The following is a 21,241-nucleotide window of genomic DNA, read 5'->3' as shown; positions in this document are numbered from 1 at the left end:
AGAGCGAGCGTCAGCAGGGTGAGCGGTGCAGGGGGCGACAGTGCCCGAGGAGAGGCCATGGCAGGAAAAAACTGGAGTACCGAACAGGGCCACGAGCAAACTTCATTGATTGCGAAAACCTCCACAGCCACCCGGTAGCAGAGTTCAAATCAGACAGGGGAAAATCCAGGTGAAAATCCAGGTATCGCCCGACACCCCGTTCCAGCAGCAACACCAAGATGGCAACGGTTCGCAGAAGGGGTCTCTTCACTGCACAGCACCCGTCTGCTTTTGTCCTCTGACTGCCACCCTCCTCTCCAAAGACCCCTTACCCTCCCCTAGCCCCCCCAAGAGCCACGTGACTGTGCACCCCATCCCTCCCCCAAAACGAAACCAACGAAAGTTAAAATTATTTACACTTTCAGCCATTTAAAAACCCAATAAAATAAGATTGCGTATGTGCTACTGGGGATGTGGGTATTAGCAGCAGCTACAGCTAGCTCGGTACTCTGCGTGCAAAACGAAAGACAAACAGAAGACAGACCAAAATACTGCACCATAACTAGGAAGCGTTTGCTGGGGTTGGTGTTTCGATTGTGGCGTAAGGCTTCTAGGAGCCGGCTCCTCCCCAGCGGCAGCGCAGGGGCGTCTCCCGCTCAGCCAGCAAAGGCCGGGGTCTAGAAGGATGGAAAGGATTCGTTATTCCAGACACAGCACATTAACACTGACGCATTTCCATCCCAGTCAACACAAACATCTAAAAACCCACTGCACGTTCACCGCGTGAGTTCTTCCTTCTTTCCAGTGATGATGGAGGAAAAGGGGGTGCACGAAGAAGACCTAAGACATAGATGCTGCTGTCATCACTGCCTTCTCCTCCTCTCCCTGCTTTGGCAGCTCAGCAAACGTGGGAGAGGGGGGAGCCGGAGCAGCAGGAGACTCTTGTGCCTCCTGCTCCTCTCCAAGCCCCAGCTCTACATCCATTTGCTCCAGCTCCCCCTGATCCAGTAGCTCAAAGTCATCGGCTTCCTCCTCATCCTCCGGTGAAGCTGCTGTCTCTGTCTCCACCACTTCACTCTCTGACAGCTGTGCTTGGAAGCTCAGTTTCTCTTCGGGCTCAGTGGGCAGGAACTCGGAGAGGGATGGCCCCTCGCTGGCCTCCGAGGACCGCAGCAGGGCAGAGAGGGTGTTCTGCACTGCCGTGGTAATGGCAGTGGTGACAATCTCCTCGCTCAGAGTGTCAATGCAGACGCCCAGGCCCGGGGCAGGGACAGTCTTTGGCTCTGCGTTGTCTCCTGCCGCTTGCCCGCTCCCGTTGAAGTGCGTATTTACAAAATGGAGAGGAGACGCCAGGCGAAGGATGGAGAGGTCAGAGTCTGCGGCCTCCTTCTCTGCTGAGTCCAGCTCACGGGCAGCGTGGGCAAGCTCAGGACCCAGAGGCACACCAAACGCGTCTTCATCGCTCTGTGGTCCCAGGTCTCTGGAATGATATTCTTCCACGGAGGGAAACTCTGCCAGGTCCTTGGAAAATGACTCCTCCGGCTCGCTGTGCAGGCTCTGCTGATCCAGGTCTGAAAGGCACCAGCGTTAAGGCACAGGTCCCCTCAGCTTGATCCAGGGCACTGACGCTTCCCACCCACCTCTCCCCATCTGACACTCCAGGGCTTGCTTTTGGGCATCCTCCCAGCTCTGGGAGCACAGCAGGAAGAGTTCTGCAGTTATTCCCTTCTCCCCAGAGACATGACTCACGTGGAGCATCCCTTTCCTCATCCTGTTCTATGTGCTCTGTGCTCAGAGAGGACTTCCTTCTCCAGCTCACGCCCTCTGCATCCAGAGCTCTCCACTAAAACTCACAGGGTCAGGGAAATCGTGCTTACAGCGTGTCACCTGCCTGTTCCTCCCCAGACACTCAAGTGACCACATCCGAGTGGTTACCTTAACGTTCCTCAGCACTAACCAGTCTTTCTCCGAGCTTTTAAGTCTGACAGGGTGGAGTATCTGACCTGTTTCACCCAGCATCATATACTGGCATGTGGCTATACCATGCCATTATTTCTGCGGGACTTTGTGGCTGACCTTGTTCCCTTGCTGGAGTTACAAGAGAACATTGTTTTGTGGGGCAGTAATCAGATGCAGATATCCACTCAGGACCAGCTCAGGACCAGCCATGAAGCCAGGGCACGCTGTACTGCAATTACTGCTTCCTCCTTTTACTGCTCTTCCCCCTACAAATAGCTAGGTTCTCTCCCTGTTTTTCTGGGACAAAACACTCAGGGTAAGGAAGGCAGTGAAGCGTCCCATCACGTACCTTCAGAAACGTCCGTCAGCTGTGGGGTGGTAGCCCTTGAGACAGAAAAGCCCCCACTCTCCAGGATGGAAGCCTCCTCATCAGAGAGCTCCGAATCTGTGATTGACAGTGCCAGGGCAGTCTTCTTCACATCCACCTGCATGGGATGAAGGCAGAGGGACAAATTATCTGGGTATCTGACTACCAGTGCTGCCTACGGGCACCTCTGCACAAACCAAAGCTTCCAGGCAGAAGTCCTTTGCTGGAGACTCTGCACAGGACAATATGAAAGCAGGAGGGGGCTGGGCAAAGTGCTCGTTGCACTGCCAGGGAAGGAGTTTCAGCTCTCTGGCTTTCCCGCAATAATTCACTGCCTGAAGCTTTGCCTGCTCCAAGTGAAGAACCTGAAAGAGCCAGCAAAAGATGGGATCAGCCCTTAGGAATCTCAGACAGCTTTGATCCTTCTTCCTCTTCTGGGATCACCAAGAAGCAAAGCACTCCTTCCCTTTTGGATTCACACTGGGCCCAATCAAGCCTTCTACAAGCAGCAGTGGTTCAAGTATCTGCTTTCCTTTGGAAGCCGAAGCTTCCCACCTCACAGTCCAGCTACGCGCCCAGAGCTCCTGTAAAGACGTTTGGTCTGTTTCTGTGGTGTATACAGAAAGGTCACATCCTGTCTTGACTGAGAGCAGGGAAATGTGTAAGAGTTCCTCATCTCCCTTTTCCAGTGGTGAGAAGCCTCTGCACATTAAACCAGGAGAGTCGATTTCTTTAGGAGACACTCACATTCTCCAAGCATGGAGCGTAACCATCAGACCAACTCCGCAGGTCAGCAGGAGGCTGGAGCACAGCTCGCCCTGTCCTGCTACTGCATCACCAGCCCTGTGATGCTGAATTCTCAACGCCCAGATTTGAGACAATGCCCTTCATCAAACCAATACCCTTCTCCCCTGGGGATTCTGCAAAGAAGTGACTTCTTGTTCTGCTGTTTGTTATCAATGCAGCTGTGCTCAGGCCACCCCTTGGCTCTCAAGCTGCTACAGACCAGAGAGAAGGGACTGATTCCTGCACAGCTCTTTGTGCTCTTACCACTGGGGAGAAGCCCGACAGCTCTGCCTCACTCTCACTCTCCGTCTCTGCTGTTGGCTCATCACCTGCTGCAGGTTCACTCTTCCCTTGTCGCTCTGTAAGAAAAAGAAGAAAGGCTTTACATGAGACTGAAGGCATTTTATGCCTTTATACATCACTTTACCACCACTTCTACCGCCTTGTGAAACTGCACAGGTTTCCCAGAAGCCCAAGGTTCCCAGAGACAACTGCAATCTGCGGCTCTCATTTGCTGTTCCAGGATCACCTGCCCAATTGCTCTCCCCATAACCCTCAAGTTTCAGCCTGTTTTCCCCTGTTCCGCTGCAGCCTTTCACCACACAGTGTTGGCAGACCTGCTCTCCCATTGTCCCTTTGCTAGGGCTCCACTCTGGAACTATAGCTCCAGAAAAAAAAAAAGAGGGAAGTTGAGTCCTTACTCTTCTTCTCATGCTTGTGGTGCAGCGTCTCTGCCTTCATACTGTAGTCCAGTTTCATCAGGACAGGCTCCAAACGCGTGTACATCCTCTGGATCAGCTCGTGGTAGACCACCAGAGGCCAGAGTAGAATGCTGAGCACTGTGGACATAGGATGTGGGGAGTGTGAGAGAGACCAAGCACAACCCAGCCCTTCACGGAGCGCCAGCAAGAAACTCTGCATCAGGGGAAGTGCAGCTGAATGGCATTTGCTTTCCCATCTGACTCTGCCTAAAATGCTCGTCCATGGCAAATCTTACTCATTCCGAAGCTGCAGGTTTTACCAGGTTTTCCTAACAGATCTCTGTTAGGATACACATTCGTGTTAAGATGAAGCATAAGCCCTCCTCTTCAGCCACAGCATCCCAGCCCCAACATGCAACAGAGGCCCTGAAATGAGGTTATTAAAACTAAAAAATCACCAAAACTGTTATAAGGGTAGCAGCATAGAGCTCATATGTAGATGCGCTAGCAGCAGACCACCTGAACAGTCTTTGTAGTTAGCAGGGGCTCACCATGCAGTGGAAAAGTTCTTATTTGCTAAACATGCAGCTTCTTTAACAACTCCCTCGATATGCATTTGCCCACCCTAGGAACTGAGAGACTGCAGGTTTCTGTTTCCCTGGGACCTCAGCAGCACAGCCCCAGCCGTGGGTAGAAGAGGAAAGCGATGTTTTAGCGACGGCTCCCTCTCCTGACTTTGCGGTTGTACTGCACACACACGTTCAAACCAAGAGACTTCCCAAATCCCATTGCCTGTATTGATTAATAATCTAGCACAGAACCCCTCAAGAAAACAACAAATATGCTTCTACCAGCGTATCAACAGCACAATTAGGCCATGTTTCAGCTTAAGTCAGACAAGAGAGCTACTTATACTCACAAATGATGTAGGAGATCATTATGCCTGGAACATAGTGTCCAACTACAGCCAGAATCAGGCAGCCTGAACAGACACTCATGCAGAACTGAAGGAAGAGAGAGGAACAAACAGAAGTGACAAGAGGCAGAAACACGTCTATGCAACCAGTGCAGGAAACCCAGTTAGAGCAAAATGAGGGATGCTCCTGACAAAGTCAGTACACCAGCTTTGCGCTGAGTACATTCAGATGCTCACAATCACAACTTGGACGGCTTGGTTGGGTTAAGCTGTAAGCATTAGAGGTTCAAGCGCAGGAAGACCAAGGTAACCCAAGACCCCAACAAAATGAATCAAAACTCTACTGGCTGGTTCTTTATGAAGTAAATGATGTTCCCTGACGCTAGGATGGGATATTACAAATTGCCATTTTAGACTACACCTCTCCTGCAGAGCTCAGCACTTTAAGAGAAGTCAGTACTGTCCCAACAGAGACAGGAAGCTGTTATGGAGTCACCAGATGTTGTGCCACTGCTAGACACTAAACCAGCTGGCAGAAGCATTAGCAGAACCCACACCCCCACCAGACCAGGACCTTTCTTCTCTTGAAAAAGTAGAAGTACAACGGTGCAGCCCTGAGGACTCATCCTGCTTTCTCCTGGGGAGGAGGAGAAGTGAGAACAGACACCCTGCAAGCCACAGCATGGGTTCAGATTTCGACTAAATCCAGCAATGAAGAGTTTAATTCGTAACGGAAAAGGTCTACAAAAGCTAGGGCTCTCTAAGGGCTTTGCTCCCAACGAATTCATGCTTTATAGGCATCTTGGTCCTGGTCTCCTACTCCCTGTAGCTGGGACAGTGTTTTAACAAGAGGAGTGATCAGCAGTGACAGAAACCAACTCCTTTTGGCACACTGGACCCCAGCAAGCCTGATACAATCCCAGGGCTTGTCTGTCCTATTTTTGTGATGCTGAGGCAACTCTTGTCTACAAACTCTTTCCAAACAACACATGTCACAGCCATCAGAACGTGGTTAATGACAAGTTTCCATGCACTCAGAAACATCGCTGCATTTGGACTCGGCTAGCTAGAATCTCAGCTAGTGAAATAGGCAGGACCAGCTTAAAGGGTTGAATAGAGCCTGTGAAAGGGGCAGAGACCGTAGGTTCCCTTTTTTCTCCCCACTCCCAATCTAAGAGCTTCCTTTGCACTTTACGAAATAAAACTAAGTATATCTAGCCATTCACAGAAGGGGTTAAATTCAGCTCCAGTTTACAATTACCGGAAGCCAATTACTAATTACTTAAGCTTCCCATGGCATAGAGTATGAAATGAACGAATAGGAAATGTTAAACAGGGACAGCAATTATAAAAATATTGATTTCATTCTTCCACCTCCTAGGCCACTAGTAATGGAAAGAAAACCCCCTGCACAGAAGAGCAGGTATCTCCAGCTTACCTTGGCAGGATTTTGCCTCTTGTACTGTAGCAGTTCCTGCAGGTACAGCCTGAAGGTGACCCAGCTCTCTGCCAGACAGTGGCACAGCTCAGGGACACTGAGCAGGTGAGGTTGTGCCCCTGAAGTCACTCCCTCACTAGAGACAGACAAGAGCAAGAAGACAATCTTTGAACATGGTCTGTTTTGTTGCGGGGGGAACAGCTGCACTGGGAAGCGGAGATCCCTACCAAAGGCTTGACAATACTGACTGCATCTTCAATGGATGGAAGACGCTTGATTTGGAGATACTTTTTTCCTTTAATCAGGAAGGAGCCAAGAGACACCCGAGACAAGCAGCAGCAGACACCATGCCACAGCAGCCCCGTGCCACAGGCCCAAGATGCAAAGCGGTTTACTCCAAGCCACACAGACAGAAGCGCTGGAGGTGCAACTAGTCACGTGGCCTCCTCTGGCACCAAGTACGAGGTAGCCAGAGTGCAGTGCTCAGATCTATAACCCCGGCTAAGCACGGGATGCAAGCTACGCCACCACAGACAGCACATATGGTCTGCAAAAGTCAGCCTTGGGGATTTCCTTCTCTCTGGAGGATTCTTAAAATAGTCCAGGATAGATTCAGGGGAGAGTTCCTAACATCAGAAGCACTTGAGCTTGATTGCTACTGAAAGAATATTAGCTTTTCCCAGAGTCTCAAACTGTGGCTCCTGACAAGCAGCTCCCAGTGCAGGAGAAACTGCTACCAAAGTTTCACAGCAGGAGCCATGCAGTCTACTGACAACAGCAAAAGGGGCAGGTGAGACCACCACACTAGATTAAGGCTTGCCCACTCCCCCCTCTCCCCAAGGAACACATCAGTGAGCTTACCTCTCCCCTCCCGGCTCCTCCGATGGCTGTGCTGTAGAGAGAACACAGCAGATTAGTCAGCCAAGTGAAAAATACAACCTGACAATTTTACCCCTTGAACAGAGCAGAGCTGGAGATGTATCATCCTCAGCTAGGGATGCACCCTGGGGACCCTCATTGTGCTCTCTTGCAAGGAGGAATCACTGGCTTGGAGTCTGAGCTGTGAAGGCTTCAGTGAAGTGTGCCTGGAGACACGGAGCAGTCAGAGCACTGCTCTCAGGGCGCCCCAGCACACTCTGCAAACCGTGTCCACAAACACGTGGCATGACACTCGTATCCGAGGTGCACCCTGCCGCTAGCAGGTGGGCTCTCCACTGCAGGGACTACACAGCTTGCCGCAGCGTCCCATGCGTCTGGGCAGCGTCATTCCCAGGGCAGCTGCCTAGCCCTTGTCATTCACATCCTGAGCTGGGCAAAGCTTCAGCTCCCATCTCGGAGCTCAACGTGGCACTGGCAGGTCTGGGCTGCATCTCCCACCGACCAGCCCGCACCACACTCCACAGGCAGGATGCTGTGTACAAATGCCAGAGATCTCCCTGCTGTCTCTATCCTTTCCCAAAGAACTAAGTAACAAAGAGCAATCTTGTGTATAATTACCTAATTTTAGGGGTCTTTTATGTCCCGAGAGCCATTTGTGCCAGGCACAGATGTAACTACGCTCCTAAGATCTGGCAGCCTTGATAAGAGCAAGGGAAAGCTTCTCCCATTCCTCTCTGCACCCAAACCAGTGCTGATCAAACAGGGACTGACTCCATGCAGTACTGAAGGGAGGAGCGGTGTTTCAGTGGCAGAGGTCACATATGATTATGCTCTGCCTTTAGATACATAGAAGAAAAAAAATCCCAAATATTTCTGTGACAACTGGAACTCCTGAGCCTGGCTGCCCATGGATTTGGGTGTCCTAGCCAGCTAACTAGTGCCTTGGAACGTACAGGGCTCAACCAAAGCTCTTGCAGCAACATAGGCTCTCTAATTCTGCCGTGTTTAACATGACCTGATCATGTCATGATCAGGCCCCCTGAGGTCTACCCTCCTCTACCTGTCAGCCTAACCTCCTAAAGCTGGTAGGGACAGACACATCTTTTGGTGCTGTCTGGCCAACAGCAAACTTGGTTCCGGCCATCCAAGAGGTTCTAAAAATCAGTGGGATCCTATCCCCTACACTGCACGTCACCACATAAACAGGACTAAAACAAACGTAGGATGTTTATGCTCAAAGTCCAGGCTACTTGTTGGAAACAAGCTTAAAAATGCAACACGGGAAAGAAGGGGTCTGAATCCTCCCTGGAGTCATCAGCCAGATACAAAGCCCAAGAGTGGCAACGACTCCTCCGGGGAAGCGCACAGAGGAGGTGAACATCGATTACTGCCAACATCCAGTGAGACTTCAGGCTTCAGTTCAAGCCGCAGAAGAGAGCAACTGTTTGCAGCAGCCTTGCCACCCTTCTCCCAAGACACAGGACGCTGGGCCAAGTATGTCAGACTCCTCCCACCGCTGCAGGCACCGCACCAGCCGGCTCGCACAGTGCAGTGGAGCGGGAGCCCATCCGCCCACGGGAGGAGGCGATTCTTTGAGAGCGTGACCCAGATTTCCAGTAATCGGGCCTGACAAGAGGAGTCAACTGCTCTCAGACTGGGCTGCCCACCCGCTCCTCTGCCCACCACTGTTTGGCAGGGTGGCTGGGGCAGCTGGCAGCACCGCTCACAAAGGGAGCCAGGGTGAGAGTGGAATATTACAGACACAGCTCCACCCCTACGGGGGGCGGTTGCTTCTCTCGCGTGATCGTCATTCCTGTATTTTGTTATTGTGCTCAGGAATCTAAAGCTGCTTAATCGCAGCATGCAGAAATCCAGCTATATCTCAAAGCCTCATCTATCGCCTGCACTAAATCACCAAATAAATTCCACTTGGCACTGGCCCGTCTACGAGGGCTGGCTATACTGGTTGTATCAGCTACCAAACCGGGTGCTGGGATGGCCGCCGTGCGCGGCTGGACAGACACACCAGCAACACTGTAAGTGGGATGGCACAGGAAACCCCCTCCTCTCTGCCTGGCTGCAGTGATCCAAGCCATCCAAAATATGCCAGCAGAGGGAGTGAAACAATTCTCTTCAGCTGCTTCTGAAGGTTTCGGAGACACTTTGGGGAGCTGCAGAACACTTGAGCAGGCTGCAGAGTGTTCACGTGATTTCAACTATCTGGCAAAATACAAGCTGTCTTTAAAAACAACAGTAACTTGCTTCCTGTAGTAGAGCAGTCTGCCTTCTGTCCATCCCAAAGCACTGGAGTCTTACACCAGCTGGAGGAACAGCCCAATCAACAAAAAACTTAGGGCATTTCTGACAGGACAAGTTTACTTAGGTAAGGCTTAACTCTAACCTGTGCTGCAATACTGTCTAGCACTGGTACAACTAAGCCAGCGAGCAGGACACCCACAGCTGGCCCCAGATCATCAATAACTGGCTGAAATCTTGCTGTCGGCATTTCACACCGGACTGTGGGTTAATACAAACCACTTGACATACACCAGACTCTTCTGGGAGACCAGTCAGCCGCACAAGAGTTTAGGTTACGTGCTGGTACTGACAAATTATCGCTGATACATTCCTTGGCTCTTACAGGTTTTCAACGCTTCCCCAAGAAGCATTCCTCATCTGTGTGTAAACTGTAGCTAGAAAGCAGGGGCCCTTTTTAAGGAGTACCAGCATCCAACTGCAATGCAGCCTTTGCTAGAGCTCATCCACCACATTCCCCTACACTGACCAAAACACAGGTGCCAAAGAGCAACACTACAGAAAATATCCCAACTTGATACCCATTTCAGGAGAAAGTGGAGGTGCTTTCTAAGTCCTTAAACAATATTTAAGTGGAACTCCACATACAGGTGGTTACATATTGAGAAAACACTTGCGTTGGAGCTGAAAATATGCAGTCTCTTCTGACAGGACCTAAAAAAGGTTGTGCACCTCGCTGCTGGTAGTGCGTCCCCGATCACAGCGTAACTGCAAAATACACGCTGAGGTTTTAGCATTCCTTCAGAAGTGATGTTATAAACAGTCACCTGAGACATACCGAACTGCCACAAGCTGAGGTTTGTGTATGTACGTGCCGACTCTTGAAGGTGTGGTACTGACCTACTTCCAAAGGCTCCTGGAAAGGCTTACAGGAAGCACTGAGGAGGAAAGCCACAAAGCTGCAGCTCTGCTTCAGCGGGAAGCGAGAGCCACACAAGAACCCCTAAGTATTCAGCAGTGCCAATTCAAGAGAAGGCCCCTCAGGAATGCAGAGCACCGCTCCTTCCTGAGGAAACACGGTCCATTGGACCGTGTCGAAATTAGGCACGTCAGAAAAGTGTCCCTGTTCCTTGCTGTCAGCAGCAGAAAAGCAGCAAGGAGTGAAATGTGGGGAAGAACACCACTGAGGAGTGGCTTAGTAGGATGTGCACTGTCTTCTTGAAGAGCTGATGACACAGGATGAGCCCAACCCCCTGTGTGTTGTTTTGTTTGTTTTTCTTTTTTATTCCTTACTGCTCTGCAGTAAATTGATTCCACTACGGATTTCCTATTTCTTCTGTGACAACACAACTTTTACAGGCCTGGTACTTGCTGGAGCGATTCTACCCCCACCTGCCTCAATGACACCATTCTGTACTGGACACCAGGCTTTTGCATTTCTGGCCATGTTTCAAGCGAGATGTTTTGGGTTGGCTTTAAACTATTCCCTTAAAAAACCAATGTGATTAAAGCAGGAAATTAAATTGGCCAGTCTAGTTTGGCTGCCTAGTTACCTGAACCACACAAAGCAAATAGTTTCAAGACTACAGCTGAAACATATCTAATCTTATCAGGACTTCTGTGAAAGCACCATTTAAGTCAGTACCCTTTTAGGTCAAATAAAGGACACCTTACAAACACACATATAGAGGGGCTTTCATTCAGAAACCCTCCCTAGAGTAGGAGGGCAGGGATGGAGGGCCCTGAGTTGCCTTTGAACAGCAGTAGACGCAGTAGGCAGATCTGGCTCCAGCCATTTAATAAATTCCAGTGAAGGAGGCACTCAAAGCAGAGCCAATCCACACCTATCAGCATTATGAGGCTATGCCTCTTGTTACTTTTTGTCTAATGTTGGCAAAGACCCTTCAATAAACGGGAAAGATAAGCCAAGCGATCAGGCTCATCGATTAGCTGGAGACCAGATGCTGTTCAGTACAGGTACAATATGTAACTGTCCCTGCTCCCAGGCCTCATCATCCACTCTGCTACCTGCTGCAAGGAAAAGTGGCTCTCATCTACTTTGCCTCTTTCAGGGCACAAGCCCATGCTGCACTTAACTAAAACTAACACACTTCAACCTCCCTGTTTCCTTCCCGCAGCTCAGCTGGCCATATATGCGCAGACCTGGAACGATCTTCTCGCATGACATTCGCAGGAGAGAAAGGAGACAGCAGAAACACTGCATCATCCCTGTCACCAGCTTCCCTGACAAGCTAGCTGGGCTCCCTTAGTCACTCTCAAAATGAGCTACTTCCAGAACTTCTCAGCACTGGGAGCAACTCTCCCCATGCCTAGAGTATTAGGATACATAGGTAAGAGCAAACAGGCAAGAGGCAGCATGAGTACGAAAGCCTGCAGTTACAGCAGGAACAGGGCTTAGAGGGCTTAGAAGAGATACGGGAGAGCCGGGAAAGGACTGGCTGCGGCCGTAGCGCAGCAGCTGGTAACACTAGAACTGTGTCACTGGCTACAGTGCTACTCATTACATACCTGAGAAATCAAACAGGAACCTGGGCTTCCACCTCTCCAGCAAGAGGATGCCAAGAAGGGACATGCTGAGGAGAAAGAGGGGTCTCAGGGAGGTGGAGGAAAACAACCTAGAAATCAAATGAGAAACTGTTAGGCAGGAAAAAGTCAGCAAGTTACTGCTCTCGATAAGCAAACAGCTAGAGCTCAGTGTACAGCAGAGCAGAAACATCCGACTGCTACCGGCCACTGCAGTGAGCATTGTACTCCGCAGACACCCACCCCTGCCGCAGCACGTTCTCCAGTGGCGCCTTTGCCGACTACCTGCCATCTCCCAGCCCTCTCCTCCCCTGCTCCTGAGCTCCTCCTCCGGTTGTAAAACAAGGCTAACGCTCCCTTCTATGAGCACAAGTCCCTCCGAGTCCTCAAGGTGGAGGCTCTAGATAACGTAAATACAGATTGTTGTAGCAGAAGACTGGTTGAGAATCAGCCTGTTTGCCAAAAACTTACATCCTATTTGTCATCACAAGGTCCAGCATTACCCGCAGGTACCATCAAAACATATTCTGCACCTTCTTCTGCACGCCTGTTCTTCTGTCACAAACCTCACCCCATTTAATCAGAGCCCAGCACTTAACTGGGTTAGTTGCTCACTTGACTCTATCGCAAAACCTTTCATGTCCCTCAACAACACACTGGCTTGAGCCAAACACCAGCTCACACAATACTACTCACACACAGACATGCAATCCCACCATCAAAGAGTTTATCTCCCCACTCCATACAGATTCAACAGCAAAGGTCCCAGGGTGGTGCTTGTGCCAGCAGTGGCTGTCTGCTCCTTTCCTCCAAACAAGAGCATCAGCACTTCCCTCCAGCTCAGAGGAGCTCTTTCTAAGTCTCTCGAGAAACAACTGCCAGGAAAATGCATTCACCCTCTCTCTTTTAACGAAAGCTCCTTTCCAGAAAGGAAGAGCTGCTTCACTATTTTACCTCACTCCTCTTCAGCAAGTATTTCTCAATAACTAATCTCAAATGCACCAAACCAATCAGAGTTGGAGAGCAGCTTGCCGTGCAGCACAGGGAAGGGCTGTGCTCCCCACCAAGCCACAGTCAGGAGCAGAGGACTTGGAAGAGAAATCTGTCTCACGGAGCAGCACAGAATGAAAGCCACAGGCTTTCCAAGAGCTTACAGGACTTGTAATGACCTAAACAACATTTTTGTCCATTCTCATGGGACAACAAAACACATCAGCTCCGGAAGAATTCCCTCCTATTCCACCTCATTTATGAACTGCAGTTAGAAGATACTGGCCGAATCCTCCACGGGACCGTAAAGAATTCCTCCCCCTCCATGATATTTAAATCTCTCTCTGCCGTCCCATATTCTGGGCGCTCTTTGTTCTTCTCGACCTTTTTACGCACAGTCCCTTAGCCATCATTGTCTACCACCCCTGCCATCTCATGGCACGCCTCTCCCCCCCCGACTAACTTCAAAGCTCTGCATTCAGACCTTTCCAGCTGGTAGAGGAGTTCAAAACCATTTAAGTACCCGGCTACCATGTATGCCTCTGATAATCACATGGATGAGGGAGCAGAACGTAAGCAGCCTCTTCATAGCAACTTCAAAGGCTTTTGGTCACATACTTTCCCCTTCTCTGACTTCAGAGACTGTCCCTTCCTATTTAATCTCCAATCAATGTTTAACTCTTTCCCTGGCCAGTTTTGACCTTTTCTGCTGGGAAAGCTGCTGGCTGAGAGTGTTTTTGCCAGCTAAACTGACTCACTGTTTATTCAAACAAACAGGATGTTTTTCATTCCCATCCACAGCTGGGCTCTGCCACTCAGGCTCTGGGCTCCTGGTGCTGCTACCCTGCCTGAGGCAGAGAAGGCAAGGCAGGGCAGGGGGAACGCGCTGGCGCCCAAACCGAGTGGCCTCAGCCTTTGTGGAAACCAGCAGCCTCCAGAAAAAGATCAGCGAGCAGAAGGCTTAAATAAAATGCCACAGGGCAGCCTGCCGTGGGGAGGAGGCCATGGCACCCACCGGCCGCGATTACAGAGTGAAGTGAACCGATACAGCACGGCTGCAAAAATTAACCAGAAACGTGCCTGGGCGAGCCTCCAGTTGGGCCCAGCTCTATTTTATTATCGCGAGGCAAACCCTGCCCGAGCTCCTGGCACTTTCTCCCCTCAGGGAGGGGCCTGGTTGTGCTTCTGAGAGGAAAACAGCGCGGTTACTCCCGGTTCAGCACAGCCCGCAGCGTTACGGGGTGCAGCCCTCGGCTCTGCTGCAGAAACACGGACCGCAGGCAGCCCAGAGGGGATGGCCGCCGACTCCGAAGGCTCACAAGCGGCCGCCCGCCGAGGGCTGGACGAGCAGCACCCCGACAGCCGCCCGCCACAGCCTGCGCGGCCTCGACGGGGCAGGCCCGCCCCCCCCCGCCCCGCGGCCTACCCCCGCCCCAGCTCACCAGAGGCCCCCGCCGAGCGCGGCGGCGGTGACCAGGCTGTGCAGCGGCCTCTCCCACACCAGCAGCCGCTGCGCCGCCACCAGCGCCGCCTCCCAGCCCCGCAGCCGCTGCCGCAGCGCCGCCGCCAGCCGCGCCGCCGCCGCCGCTGCCGCCTCCTCCTCCTCCTCCTCGGTCGCCAGCGCCGCCGCCGCCGCTGCCTCCTCGGCCCGGCCGCTCGCCATGGCTGCGGGAGGGGGGGAGGGAGGGGCCGCTGTCACCGGGGGCGGAAGGAGCGGGGTGGGGGGGGGGGGGGGGCCTGCACCGGCCCGGGCGGGCGGCACCGCCTGACGGGGACCGGCGGCCGCTGGCGCCGCACGCATGCGCAGTCCGCCCCGCGGCGGGGAGGGACCGGTAGCGCATGCGCCCTGACGGGCGGGGGCAGCGGGGCACTCTGCGCAGGCGCGCCTCAGGCCACGCCCCCTGCACCGGAAGAGGAAGGCGGGCGGCAGGGCTCGGCCTGGCGGCGGCTCTGAGGCCTATCGCTCCGGTTACCGGCCTCGGCCTCAGTCTCGGAGCGGCCCAGCGCCCCGGAGCGGCCCGGCTCTACGCCCTTGGAGCGCACCTAGCACCCATCGGCCACCGGAGGGGACCCGGTCTCGGAGACGGCCCGGTATTCCCGGAAGGGACCCGGTAGCCCCTGCCCCGGGGGCGGGTAGGATGGAGCTGGACGGGCTGCTGCTAGACGAGGAGGGCACCTTCTCCCTCAGCGGCTTCCAGGAGTTCACGGTGAGTGTGCCTCCCGGCCTCCGAAGTGCTGCTGGTGGTGCCCAGTGTCCCCGGCCCAACCTGTTCCTAGCCCCGCACCTCTGCAAGCCCTGGGGCGTTCCCTCCTAAACCCTGGCCCCGAAGAACCCAGTGTGACCGCAGCTCGGGCCCCCGGTTGAGCTCTTGGGGGTTCTGCCAGGCTTGTCGTACCCCAAAGCTGAATTGGGGTGGAGAGATTGGTATGGAGAGTGCTCAGGGCTTTTCTCTTGTTCCCTTTGTCTGCTTGTAGTTCCTGCCCAGGCACCAGCAGCTGAGCGAGAGGGTGCGGAAGCGGCTCTACTATGGCTGGGACAAAGACTGCAGCCTGGATAATCTCTCCAGCCCCGTGGCAGGTGGGTTGCTGAGTGTCCCCAGATGGGAATGCTGAGTCAAGGGGGTTGGAAGTAGCCCAGGGGCTGAGACCAACAAGTCACCCGCTCCCTCCCCAGTGCCAAATCCCACCCCTGCCCAGCCTTCCTTGCTCTGTGCAGCACAGTGGGCAGAGTGCCAGAGCCTCATGGCTCCTGCTCTCTGTTTTATTGCCATGTCTGGCCCACTGCTACATTTTTGGCACCTTGCTGATGTGCAGAGCCCTTTGAGTTGCTTGCAACATCCCTGGCACTGAAGGCTGTGTCCCTGTCCCTGATGAGAGGCATCTCGGACAGCTTGTGCTCGGAAAAGTACGGGGGAGTGCCTTTAACTTCTAGTTGTTGTGAGCATAAAGGGGACAAGTTCCTGCTGTGTGTTTGTCTGGATCACATCCCTTTTTTTCCTGTTGATTCAGCAGTGTTTGGAGGAGCAGAAGGATGCAGCTGGGTTGAGGCTGAGGAGTTGGTGCGGGTGATGGCAGAGAGGAGCGGCCAAGGGCAAGCAGTGGTTTGCTGGAGGGCCGTCGCAGTGGGGTCACATTCATGGTTCCATTAGCTGCGTGTTCCCAGGGGGCATTGAGTGGGTGAGAAAGTGTGCTTGTGTTCAGACCTCTTGTGATAGATTTGGAGAAATGATCTGAAGTCACCAGGAGGCTCTGCGTGACATACCGCAGTGACGAGGGGGATGTTGAATGTGTAGTGTCAGAGCAGGGCCAGGCAGGGCAGCCAGCTGTCTGGGCGCTGCTGGGAGTCACGAGTTCTGACGTGGGCGGTGCGAGGAAGGCACGTAGCTCGTTGTTGGGGCTGGCGTCACACCCGGCTGTGAGATGGGACAGTTCCATAGGACGCTACCAGTGTTGAAACTTCAAAGGGTACATTCATGGAAGAAGACTGCTGAGGGCTATTAACTAAAAGACTGCCTCGCACCCAGGAAATGCCTCTGCTCCAGCAGCTGGGGGTGGGAGTGATGCGTGGAGAATACCTCTGCGGGCCTATCTGCTCTCACAGCCTTCCTTCACCGGCTGCTATCAGCCACTGTCAAAAAATGGGACCTAGGGCTATAGCATCTGTCTTGGTACAGCTGTGCTGTTGCTACCTGGCGAGTTTCTTCAAATGAGACAGTGGCAGTTTTTGGGAGCGTCCAGGGTAGCAGGAGGAGCTGGAAATGATCTTTGGCACTGGGGGACTGGTGCAGGAGGCAGTGCAGGGCTGGCTGAGGAGAGAAGTTGAAAAGCTAATTTCTTCCTTCTGGAGAAGAAGAACCATAGCCACCCTCAGCATGCTGTGTGTGTGAGATGAGGATGGTGATCAGCTGCTCTCTGTGTCATCTAGGACAGCACACATTGTCATGGTTGGATTTGTGGGCTGAGGAGTTAGGTTTTGTGTTGGCACATAGCGTGTGGGGCCTCATGTTTTTCCCATCTGTTGGGGCATTGCTGCTGCGTCCGTGGCAGCTGGTGTGGCACAAGGGTGGCCGAGCAGGGCAGAGAGGGCAGCAGCAGCGCAAGAGGCTGGGCGCTGCCGACAGGTGGCTGGAGCTGTGTCTGCCTGGCTGTGGATCCCAGCAGTCGTGTGGCTTGAATGACCTGGGGAGATCCCAAAGAGCAGTGTGTTTCCGAGCTTGGTGGCTGCTGTCAGGCGAATAATTCCTGTGGGGTTGCAGCTGTTTTCTTAGTTGCTGGAGAGACATGGAAAGGAGGGGTGTGGTCATGCTTCCCCTGGAAGCTGGAAACGCGAGGCTGCTGGGACGAGCTCTCCTGTTGACTGTCAGCCAAGGGCTCAGCAGCAAAATGGAGCTGGAGTTGCCTGTGAAACACTTCTTGCCAAGCACCAGACTGTAGTGCTGTTTGGGATGCTCCCAGCTGGTCCTATCACGTTGAGAAGCGAGATGGGAGCTGCTGAAGCTGTCTGCCAGCATCTGTCAGTCTCTGGCCTTTCTTGTGCTTGAATGCTGAGGCACCTCTCTGGGTCAGGGGGGAACGGACCAAGGTGGGGAGCTGCGGTTACACCGTGTGGCTGCTGCCGTGCTCTGTTAGTGCCTTCAGGCTCCTGCCCCTATGAATGTGTTGTTCATCATCATCTCGGGGCACTGGGGCTGCGGTGGGGGAGAAGCTGGGTCAGTGCTGACCAGCTCTGGAGGAGTTGCTGGTTAGAGGAGAGCAAAGGACTGGGAAGACCTGGTGTTGACATCAGGTCCTAGAAAGCCTCCAAAAGGGCTGCCTGAGGCCCTGTGGGGTGAGAGGAGGGTGTTAGCCTCTTTGTGCAGCTGACTGCTGCTAAGCCCCCATGACGCAGATGTGCTAATCTGGATCTGGCCCTGCCGCTGGACCTTGGACGCTCACATCCTCTTCCAGCTTTGGTCTGGCTCTCCTGCCTGTTTGTTTGTTCCTCCCTCGTCCCTGACTTCTGATAAGGCTTGTCCTACATTCGTAGTTTAATTTAAACTTGAGAGGCTGAGCAAACATCAAGACTCAACGGGCTTGTGGGAAGAAGGGGAAGGGTGGAGATGGACTGTGCCATGTGGGGCTAAGCTCTTTTACTGCTTTTCTGTCCTAGATATTGCTGTGGAGTTGCTGCAGAAAGTGGCTCCCAGCCCTATCCGCAGACTCCAGAAGAAATATGTGTCTCATGTATCTCGGTAAGAAGCAAAACCTGTCCCTTCATGTCCCGTGTCAGAACTGGGAGCTGTGGTCTCACCTGTGACTCAGTTCTGTCCCCTGGGCCAGCACTGGCTTTGTGCTTAGGCTTGATAAGTGTTGAAGAGGAGCTGGGGGCTGGTGGCTTCCTGACACAGCCAGGCCTGCTTTGGGTTGGTCCTACTTTCTGGGATGCAGGGGTGTTCTTGTTACTGGGAGTCTGTACTGGCTGGATCTGCAGCTCACTGGGCGGATCTGAACCCTGGCTCTGCTGTTGACAGCTGAGCCTTTGCAGCGGCCTGGCTGCAGCCAGGGCTGCTCAGTTTGGAGCTGGCTATGCCCAGGAACAGGAACCAGGGCTTTCTGCTCTCCACCCTTGCATCCCCTGGACTTTTTCTTGCTGCAGCTCAGCACAGCCCGTGCAGGGCTGGCAAGGCTGGGTTGTGCCTAGCTGTCTGTTTACTAAACCTCCCTGCTACCTATGTGGGGAGGGAGCAGCTGAGTTGTGCCATGGTGGCTGGGATGTTTGTAGCATGCAAATAACCTTTGGGTTGGTTCTTGCATGTCCCACAGGGAAGCTTGCATCTCACCCTGTTCCATGATGCTGGCACTGGTTTACATTGAGAGACTTCGGCACCGGAACCCCGAGTACCTCCAGCAGATCTCATCTTCAGACCTCTTCTTGATCTCCATGGTGAATGATGTGGGCTGGAGGGTCACTGAGTTGGAGGGAGACCTGGAGGAGTGCAGGGGGGACTGTGATCATGTTCTTTCTGCTGCTTTTAGATGGTTGCTAGTAAGTACCTGTATGATGAGGGTGAGGAGGAGGAAGTGTTCAATGATGAGTGGGGAGCAGCAGGGAAGGTGGACGTCCAGACCATGAACACGCTGGAGATGAACTTCCTGAGCGCCATTGTAAGTGGGGCTGTCGCTGTGGCCAACTGTTTCATGGAGCGAGGGGAAAGGAGGCGTTAAGGGGAGCCTGGATTTCTGCTTTTCCTCCACATCCTCACGCGAAGGGGTAGGGGAGGATGTGTCTGGGTTCTGGGTGGCCTGCCCTGACTGCACTGACCTTTCACTGCTGTCCCCACAGGACTGGAGTCTCTACACAGACCCCCGGGAGCTGTTTGAAGTGCTGAGCTGGCTGGAAGGACGGTAGGTGTGTGGAGTGGGGTGAGCCTTTCATCCGCCCTGCAGGCTCTGCCCCTGCTCAGAACTGGCCCTGCTGCAGTGAAATAAGGGATTGAGCCTTCGCTAGGCTCACAGATCTTGAGCAGGGTCTTTTCTGAGCCCACCTGGGCTGAAGCTTCTCTGATGGGGAAGGTCTGTGCCACATCCACTGTTCCCTTTTTTTCCCCTGCAGTGTGGCAGAAAAGCAGGGCATGTGGCGCGGTTGGTTCACCTACACGGATCTGTGTGTCCTCATGGAGCAGTCCATGTGGCAGCACGTGCTGGGCCAGTTCTACCAGCAAGTGGTGAAGGTAAGGGCATGGGGCAGCAGCTGCTTGCGAGACCACAGGGCCCAGCAGGCCATGAGTTTGGGGCAGGACCCTGTTTTCCACTGGCTGTGAGGGGCTGCAGGGGGTGTCTGGGCTAACCATCGACTTCTCTGCAGCTGGCCTGCCTCCTGGGTGTGGTGTACCTGACCAGCTTCGCAGCCATCTTCGCCTCTGTTACTGTGGTGCATCGGTCCGTGTGCGTGAGGAGCATCAGCCCTGCAGCCCCCCGGCCTGTGCTGTTCCCCCAGGAGGGCAGCTGCCAGCTGGATGCACCGCCAGCCGCAGCCCCTGACCAGCCCCAGCCCGAGCTGCCCCATGTCTCCCCAGCCAGCAGCACCCATTGCCTGAGAGAGAACAAGACGACCGAGGAGCCGCGTCGCGGGGGTGTCACGATGACTGCGCTCTACCTGTGGGGCAGCGTGATGACGGCTCTGTCTTACCCAAAGGCGCCTGATCCAGCCCAACACAGGAGCCCCCTGCGAGGCCCCTTCCGGAGAGTACCCACCGCCTGTGAGAGATCGAACCGTACCGCCCCTGCCGCAGCCCCTGGCCAGCCTGGCCCCTTCGGACTCGCCGTGCTCCCGGCTCCTCCAGCGCTCCACTGCCGTGCCTGCTCAGCTGATGTGGGCCCCACATGGGATGCAGCCCCCAGCCGCAAGGACTGGCTGGACCCCCTGGGGCTGAGGCAGTGCTCCTTGCACACTGCCATGGATTTCAGCAGAATCAAGAGCTTCATTTTTCCCAGCTAGGAGCATGGGGCAGCAGCCCCTTTCCTCTTCCCTCCTAGTGTGGCACAACTCACTTCCTTGCACTTCTGGGGCCCCTGATCCCTGGGGCTGCGTGGGGCTGGAGACCCCTGCCTTACTTCCTACCAGCATTTGTGTCCCACATGCAGGGCAGGGGTGTCCTTCACTTTGGGGGCTGCTGGGACACATTGGGGCAGAGTTGACTTGCGATTGGGGTGCTGGGGTGGGAACCTACTAGCTGGAGTGTAGAAATGGGTGCCCTTGGGCTGGGGTGCTAGGGCAAGGGCAGTGTTGTACCTCTTCCTACAGTGAGTGGGTGGCCCTTGGTGGTGCTGGGCAGAGGTGGTGTGTGGGATGTAGGATTCTGGGGCTGTGTGTGCAAGGTGGAGGGGCTGGGGTAGTGACCCCAGTGGGGAGATGGGGTGCTCTGGGAGGAGATGGGGGGCCTGAGTGAGGGAAGAGGAGGTGGAAGGAGAGGGGAGTGAGCAGCCTGAGCTGACAGGCCATAGCAGCAATTCCCCTTGGGGGCTGCCAGGCTGCTTTTGGGAGGAACAACAGTCACACCAAGCGGGCACCCCAGGGAAAGGTTGTGCCCTGCTGGGCCTGGGGGTGATGAGGTGTGGTTATGACTGAGCTTCCTTGTTCTGCTTGTGTTGGGTGCTTTGAAACTGGGATGCTCTGTGACCCCATCCCCAACTCCAGCTGCCTGTGGCTATTAATAAACAGTGCCTGACTGCTCCTCGGGGCGGGGAGAAGGCACCTTCTCTTGCTGACCAGCCCAGGTTATTGTGCCCCTTCTTTTTACTGTGGATTTTACACCTGTTTTTCACTCTTTTGTAGATGCTAATCTCTTCCAATAAAAGTAGTTCTTGCTGTGCACCCTCCTTGTCCTGCTGAGCCGCTCTGTGCTGGCAGTGTGCCTAGCCCAGCGTGGAGCCCCATCCATGCGGCT

The 21,241-nt window shown here is 53.9% G+C and overlaps 2 protein-coding genes across 3 annotated transcripts; one reads left to right on the top strand and one right to left on the bottom strand.

Annotated features, from left to right (window-relative positions):
* Window positions 1–77: 77 nt before the first annotated feature.
* RETREG2 (reticulophagy regulator family member 2) lies at window positions 78–14,531 on the bottom strand. 2 transcript variants are annotated; one of them, XR_015258904.1, is made up of 10 exons: window positions 14,258–14,531; window positions 11,811–11,917; window positions 7,008–7,038; window positions 6,147–6,282; window positions 4,712–4,796; window positions 3,793–3,930; window positions 3,356–3,450; window positions 2,288–2,423; window positions 749–1,550; window positions 78–656 (listed from the first exon to the last, which is right to left on the bottom strand). XR_015258904.1 is itself a non-coding variant. In XM_086750836.1 (9 exons), exons 1-9 carry the CDS (start codon window positions 14,476–14,478, stop codon window positions 820–822), a joined length of 1,680 nt encoding a protein of 559 aa, XP_086606962.1. In that variant the 5' UTR covers window positions 14,479–14,530; the 3' UTR covers window positions 78–819. The 2 variants fall into 2 exon arrangements, 1 of the variants encoding a protein (XP_086606962.1); XM_086750836.1 differs by having other exon boundaries at window positions 78–1,550; window positions 14,258–14,530.
* A 226-nt stretch (window positions 14,532–14,757) lies between these two features.
* CNPPD1 (cyclin Pas1/PHO80 domain containing 1) lies at window positions 14,758–21,168 on the top strand. The gene is made up of 8 exons (XM_086750837.1): window positions 14,758–15,022; window positions 15,291–15,393; window positions 17,965–18,046; window positions 18,618–18,738; window positions 18,831–18,959; window positions 19,138–19,199; window positions 19,408–19,525; window positions 19,660–21,168. The coding sequence occupies exons 1-8, from the start codon at window positions 14,954–14,956 to the stop codon at window positions 20,290–20,292; spliced, it is 1,317 nt and encodes a 438-aa protein (XP_086606963.1). The 5' UTR covers window positions 14,758–14,953; the 3' UTR covers window positions 20,293–21,168.
* The last annotated feature ends 73 nt before the right edge of the window (window positions 21,169–21,241 follow it).

Source organism: Chlamydotis macqueenii, chromosome 6 (assembly GCF_036417535.1).
Source record: "Chlamydotis macqueenii isolate bChlMac1 chromosome 6, bChlMac1.mat, whole genome shotgun sequence".
NCBI classification, from domain to species: Eukaryota; Metazoa; Chordata; class Aves; order Otidiformes; family Otididae; genus Chlamydotis; species Chlamydotis macqueenii.
Note: the sequence above shows the minus strand (reverse complement) of the source record. Positions and strands in the feature narration are given on the sequence as shown.

Excerpts from the sequence above, each read along its gene's own strand:
- RETREG2 (XM_086750836.1), bottom strand. The coding sequence starts at position 14,478 with ATGGCGAGCGGCCGGGCCGAGGAGGCAGCGGCGGCGGCGGCGCTGGCG. Across the intron at positions 11,918-14,257 it reads GCGCTCGGCGGGGGCCTCTG|GTTGTTTTCCTCCACCTCCC; the intron begins GTGAGCTGGGGC and ends TTTGATTTCTAG. Across the intron at positions 1,551-2,287 it reads GCTGACGGACGTTTCTGAAG|ACCTGGATCAGCAGAGCCTG; the intron begins GTACGTGATGGG and ends GGTGCCTTTCAG.
- CNPPD1 (XM_086750837.1), top strand. The coding sequence starts at position 14,954 with ATGGAGCTGGACGGGCTGCTGCTAGACGAGGAGGGCACCTTCTCCCTC. Across the intron at positions 15,394-17,964 it reads TCTCTCCAGCCCCGTGGCAG|ATATTGCTGTGGAGTTGCTG; the intron begins GTGGGTTGCTGA and ends TTTCTGTCCTAG. Across the intron at positions 18,047-18,617 it reads TATGTGTCTCATGTATCTCG|GGAAGCTTGCATCTCACCCT; the intron begins GTAAGAAGCAAA and ends CATGTCCCACAG.